Below are 6,748 nucleotides of genomic sequence, written 5' to 3' on the forward strand. Positions count from 1 at the left end.
GCTGCATGTCATCCCCCTCCTCCCTCCCACCTTTCCTGTGTATCTATGCCAAAAAAATAATCTTTAAGAGGAAAAAAAGTAGCAATACTGCACTGTAAAAATACTCCATTACAAGTAAAAACATTACATTGAAAATGTTTCATACCAGCAAGTAAAAAAATGTTGGTATTAACAAAATTTACTCAAAAACTCTCAGGGTCTCAAAAGTATAAGTACTTGGTGCATTAATATGTAAGCAGCACAGGTGGGACCAAGTCATTGTTTTGCAAGTTACCAATAAGTTCCAAGTGTTTGCACTCAAGTGCAAAGTCAAGATTGACAAGTTCCAATCCATCCATTTTAACAGCAGAGAAATAATATACTAAATATACAAAAATCATGAATACTTTTTACATTTTTTCTTATTTGTTAAAACAAGTTTGTTGGAATTTGTTGTGTTTGTCTGTAATTTTCAACCCACACATTTTGCGTACTGCAATTAGTTTTTGAGGACTACTATTCAGTTTTTTGTTATGTAATTTTTTTCTTTTTTTACACAAACAAAATCATCTTTGGGATAATTCTTTTTCAATCTGGCACTCAATAGTGACATTCGTTCTTCATGTTTCCCTCCTGGAACTTGACTGGATGCTGTCAGAATGGTTCAAATAAAGTGGATCTGGGGAAATCAAGCATCGACTTGCTGGGAATGAATAACTGATTAAGGAAATGGAAGAAAATTACATACCTTTAAACGTTTGTGCTTGGGAGAAGGTTTCAAGTATTTTCAAGGTAAAAGGCTCAAGTACAAGTAAAGTCACGAGTCATTGGTGTTACAGTCCAAGTTGCAAGCCCTTTTTTATTTTGTCGGGTCTAAAGTCAACTAAATTTGTGACTCAAGTCTGAGACGAGTTCACACCTCTAGGAAGTAGCATTTTACTCTTGTAGCTAATGGAGATTAGGCTAAACTAGGCACTACAACTATCAACTGTTGGTAGATTAATCTACAGTGACAGGGTCACAGGTTGCAGCATTATTGTTTTTGCTTTTCCACATATTTCTAAAAAGAGAGAAAAAATGAATGGGAAGAACAAAACAAGGAGATGTGCAATAATAACATTTATTTGCAAACTTGTACAAGCGAACAGGAAATAGCGATATCTGATTTACAGAACAGAACTGCGGACAGTTCCATGTTCCCTCATGGTGACTGGTCGGTTTTGCCTGAGTGGCAGGGTGGTGGTGTGTAAGTTCCCTCCTTCACCATCTTGTCACGCTGCTGACGGATCGCATGCAGCCTCTGGCGCTGCGGGGAGTAAGAGAGGAAAAGTTTAGTTGTTGAGGCAGAATAACAGATGAAGAGAGAGGAGAGAAAAGGAAAATAAAGTAATTAACGCTAATGTCCTGCATCCCTCCACTCTTTTCTTATCCATGGTCTTTTACTCCATTCACCACGTGTTCTTGTGGGAGACAGAAGAACTAGAAGAACAGCTCCCTACCTCTGCTCTGACCTGGAGACATGCAGACTTCCATCCAAATAATTGGTTGCTCACAATGAAAATCCAGTCTTGTCTTTAATAACTAACATTTTAAGCTTAATACATCTTAGACTGATGTGAGATTCATGTCAGTCGTTCATCTTAAATCAGCAGTTTATCTCCATCACGTCCTGAAAGAATGAGATGTAGCTTACGGGCAAATCAAGGCGTCTGGATCGAGGCAAGGAAATTCCTGCCACTGCAGCACATTCACAGTGAGCAGACTGTACATCTGTCTCTCCTCTGCTGACACACACGCAACCATCAAAACTGACCTCAGTTTAACTCTGACAATATTTAAAAGGACTGGACGTGGGTGCTGTATTTCTCTCTGAACACACTTTTGTCATGAATTCCTAGTCATTTTTACTTCTGTAAAGTGTTTTTCTATTGATGCTTAAAACATGCTCCCTTCTCCTCCACCCTACGATCCATCACACCAAACTCTATACCAGAATGTTATAAATATAAAGATATTAATATCAATATCAATATTAATATTAATATTAATATTAGATATAAATATGAAGGTCAAACAAGGGCTAAAGACCATTTGGAGGAAATTACATCTAATACTTTCTTAGTGAGTTTATGAGAAACTTTGAAGCAATTTAATTTAAAGGGAAATTTCGGTTTATTTCAACATGTCTCCTATCGTCCTAAATTTGTTTCAGGTGACTAGTGACATAAAAATAATAGTTAGCTTAGCATGTTAGCCGTTTAGCTCATGTTTACCATTTAGCTCTGCTTTCCAAAGCGCGCCCGAAATATCGCGAGAACAAGCAGCGATCTCATAGCGTGCCTGAACAAGCAGCAAAAGCTGGAAGGCTGAACCGGACAGTGGCCTGAAAAGTTCATTCATTTATTTTATGAAAGATTTATAGAATAATGGCTGACTTTTTGCCAGACTTCGACTTTGTGGAGGAGGAATTTGATTTTGCAGAGTTTGATGGCCGCCCTTATTTATTTGAGCCAGAATACACTGACAAAGAGCTTCATGAAATTGAAGAACAGAGGAGGAGAAAGAGAGAGAGGCGCAACAGGTAGAGGACGAGAGAGGAGGAATGGCTGCCACAAGGCTGCGTAGCTCTGGAGATTGGTGGTGTACCTGTGAATGCTGTGCCCCAGTGCTCACAGAAGAGGAATGCCTCTGTTGCAAGGAATGGGACCGGTTGCAGCCTTATTTTCAAGGTCTGGATGTGTCCAAGGACGAGACACCTCCACCTGGAGTAGTGTCCAGCTGGGCTTTATCTAGAGCTGGCGAGATATATTTTGGCTGCGCTTTGGAAAGCAGAGCTAGATGTAAACAAACATGGCACCACACCAGTAAGGTAAGGCAACACGTTTACATGTTGTTTCTATATGTTCTCTGACATTTATCCTAACGATATGAGGCGGTCTTTGTGGAAAAAAGGCTTGTTTAGTGGACTAACTTTGCACTTGAAAGGATGCCTGTTCACTTAAGTTTTAACAGGTCTGACGCTACGGCTGTATCTAGGCTAACGGCTAACATGCTAAATATTATTTTTATGTCACTAGTCACTTGAAACAAATTTAGAACGATAGGAGACAGGTTGAAATAGACCGAAATTTCCCTTTAATGTGCTGGAAAATTTGTTTGTTTGTTTTTAAAGCTGAAGGAATAACATTTAGCAAACAGGTTTGGGTGGTGTAAGCAACATGATTATCTGCAGACCCATATTGTTTTTTCCACACTCATGTGCTGGCTTGGTTTGACTTGGTTTGACTTGGTTTGACTCAGCATGTCAGCCCAACGCAGCAGGGATTTGCATCTCAGTTACAACAGAGCTTCCTGCTTGAAGGTGTGTTAGGCACTTGTCTTGAGTAACAGAGACAGGGACGCAGGAGAAAAACTAAACTACTTACTGCAGAGACTCAGTTAGAAGCTACAAAAGTACTGAGAGCTGACCACACAGAGACTTAAAAAAAAAACAAAAACAAAAAAAAAACGCCTGCTCTTCTGCACAGGTAGACGTGAGTTGAGTCTTGCAACACACACTTGTCTCAGGGGGAGAAGGGGGTTGTCAGGGGTTGGCTGCGGTAGGCAAGACATTACTGCAACCCGTCTGGAGTTGGTAAAGCTCGCTTTTAGCCCATCTTCGGAAATGGTCCATGTTGAGCGCGGCTCTGCATGTTACAATTAACAATGGAAACACAAATTGGCACAAGCAAGGGTGCCAATGGAAAAGCCTTACTACCAATGAAGACAAACTCTTGACTGATGTCCCACAAGTTATTAAAGAGAACCCATAAAGTCGATTCAAGGCCTTAAACTTTCATGTTTTATAACCTTAAGCAGAGTGGATGAAAAAGATTTTTTGACAATGATTAATAGAAAGAGTCACATAGTTTTTTACTTTGACAAAAAAAGCACCTACTGTGATCATCAGCACTTTTTTAACCGCTTCGATCACACACACACACACACACACACACACACACACACACACACAGTAAATGTAATTTAGCTCAACGAAACAATAATATTGTGGAAAAAATAGAATATCAATAGCTTTTTTTCGTTTTTATTCTGATATTATGTTAATATCTTCATAGAGCAATAAGTGATTGACAGATCCATTAAACATGAAGTCACATTATCAAAAAGACAGCGCTGCTAAGAACAGTTGTCCCAGTTGTGCTCACAGCACGAACTTTTATTGCCTGCTGGCATACTGATTCTTGTTTGCACTCTGGTGGCAAATAATGGTGAGTGAGCTCAGTTCCCTCATGCAAAAAGTACACAACATCTAACATAACAAAAGTGAGCACGGCTTCTGCAGTTTCTTGAGCTATCACCTGGCAGTATTCCAAAATAAGCCTTTTTTTTCAAAAGCCGCTGACTACACACAGAAGTCATTATGCAGACACTTACCGTCTTCTCCCTGTGCATGCACTCATAGAAGTCCTCAAACTCCAGCTGGCACTCTTTCTTGGCACGGGTCTGCCCGATGCCATGGGCGCACTCAATCCACTCCTTCTCAAAGGCATGGCAGCGGGCCGCTCTCTTGTTGGGCTGATTTCCACTCTGCAGCAGCATCCAGCCATCCAGGTTGACGCCAAGCCGTGACTGAAGGTCCACAAATGGCATGATTGCTAATGAAGGAGGAAATGGAGAGGAAAGAAAGATGAACAGGGGTTACTCATATAGATTGTACAAAACCATATTATTTAGACCTCAGAGTAAATGACCAGTCTCTTATGAAAAGGACAGAATTTGCTGCAGTTTGAAGAGGTTTCAAAGGAAATTCGGCATCAACGCTTGTTTTGTTTCACTATCCTCAAAGTGCATTGTCTGATTTTTTTTTGTTGGTCCGACTAAATCCTTGTTGGTTTCAAATAAACCATGTTATGAGTTACTACCAAAGGCTGTAGTCACTCTAAGACACATGCTTTAAAACTGCTATTTAATTGTAAGAGAGACAGAATGGGTGATCAGACTGATGAAGGTCTGACAGCAGCAGCCTTTCTAACTGGTTATGAGCTTTGGCAACATACATATGTGCAGTACATCGACATACTTCAGCAACTGTCAATGTTTCTCTATAACTGTCCCTTACATATAAATGTACCATAGTAACAGTTAAGGCTTTTAGCCAAAAAACACTGTTGCAGCATTGTTCAGCACACAGTACACTCAATAATGTTTTGTGAATCAGAAGTATACACACAAACAATAAGTTATGCAGCATCACACAAGACAAAAAGACTAAAAACACTACTTGTTTTCATAATTGTAATGGCATGCCAAATACCATAACAAAGAGTGCTGTCTTACTGCCTCAGTATGGCATTACAGACTTAAATGGAAGTGACACAGAAATTAAAATACTATTGGAATTATACAAAGAGTACATATACGAAATTATGACATAGATATGGTAAACCTTCATCAAAATTTGGTTGTTGCAGAAGCACAAGAACAAAAGTAGTAGAGATAGAGAAAAAACAACAGAGAAATAATTTGAGAGGTATATACAAAAACTAAAATACGAGTAGAAAAACTATTCATGGATGTATGGGGACAAAAAAATCACAAAGTGAAAGTAGTGATTAATAGCAGCAGAGTCAGCAGGTCCTTGTTAACAGCGCACATCACACTGATGATGATAAACTAATGACACTTGGTGTTTATCTGCATTTATATAGAGATGTCACATAAATATAATATAAATAAGACGCAAGAATCTGTAACATGCTAACAGTATAATATGGTAAATTATGATAAAGTATAGAATATGAGTGTAAGGTTAAAAGTAATAATATCATAACAGTATAGTGACGTTACAGCAATATAACATGAGAACATCAAACATGAAAACAGATTAGTTTAGAAAATAGTTTTTTACTTCTCCAAATAGTAAAAAAAAATAGACCAAAAGAACGGAATGCATTATTTAATCACACTGCTTTAATAAAACCCAACAATAAACTGTTTTAACTTATCCATGATTAGTGATGCTGGCTAGGAAGCTGGCTAACCGAAGCTAGCTGGTTAGCACTTAGCCAACAACAAAAGCTAGCTGGCCAACCTTCTCTGTAAACATACTGTAATGTGAAAGCTTTATATCTCTCTTATCTAAGTCAATATATGTAGACATTAACTAAAACCCTTCTATGAATACGTCCCCAAGTCAGAGCTTTGTTAGCATGAATGCTAACGTTTCCAAGTCTCCTTCAATGACAGCTTGTTCATGCTAACGACGGGCCGCTCGACTTATACACTTTTTACAAACTGGGGCTTTTTTAAAACAACATATCAACTCTACACTGTGTTCAATAAAGCAAAGCGCTGTTGAAATACTGACAAAGAGCAAAAATATTCATATTTACCGTGTGTTGTAGGATTCACTTTAACCTTCCTCCGTCTCCCCACGTTTCGCTTTACGGCTAACCAAAACACTGCCGTAAAATGATCAACTGTGTCGTGAAGAGACGCGACCGTGCTGAAGACTGGACTGCGAGGAGATATACAAGGCTCCTGTATATATGTCTGTGTATATATGTCTATGCCTGCAACTGAGCAAAGGTGGAGGAAGTACTCGGATCTTTTACTTCAGTTCTAAGTGGTAGTACCACAGTGTAGAAGTACTCTGTTACAATTAACAATACTGCATCAACATCACAGCAAAATATGCCACCAAATACACAGCCAAAAGTTAATTTACTCAGTCATTATACAGAGTGACCCATTTCAGATTAATGTATAT

General features: G+C 38.8%; 1 protein-coding gene across 1 annotated transcript; it reads right to left on the reverse strand.

Annotated features, from left to right (window-relative positions):
- Positions 1-1,083: 1,083 nt before the first annotated feature.
- ndufs5 (NADH:ubiquinone oxidoreductase subunit S5) lies at positions 1,084-6,531 on the reverse strand. Its single transcript, XM_049602958.1, has 3 exons — positions 6,372-6,531; positions 4,414-4,634; positions 1,084-1,285 (listed from the first exon to the last, which is right to left on the reverse strand). The coding sequence occupies exons 2-3, from the start codon at positions 4,627-4,629 to the stop codon at positions 1,181-1,183; spliced, it is 321 nt and encodes a 106-aa protein (XP_049458915.1). The 5' UTR covers positions 4,630-4,634; positions 6,372-6,531; the 3' UTR covers positions 1,084-1,180.
- Positions 6,532-6,748: the final 217 nt, after the last annotated feature.

The sequence above is a fragment of the Epinephelus fuscoguttatus genome, linkage group LG17 (assembly GCF_011397635.1).
Source record: "Epinephelus fuscoguttatus linkage group LG17, E.fuscoguttatus.final_Chr_v1".
Lineage (NCBI taxonomy): Eukaryota > Metazoa > Chordata > Actinopteri > Perciformes > Serranidae > Epinephelus > Epinephelus fuscoguttatus.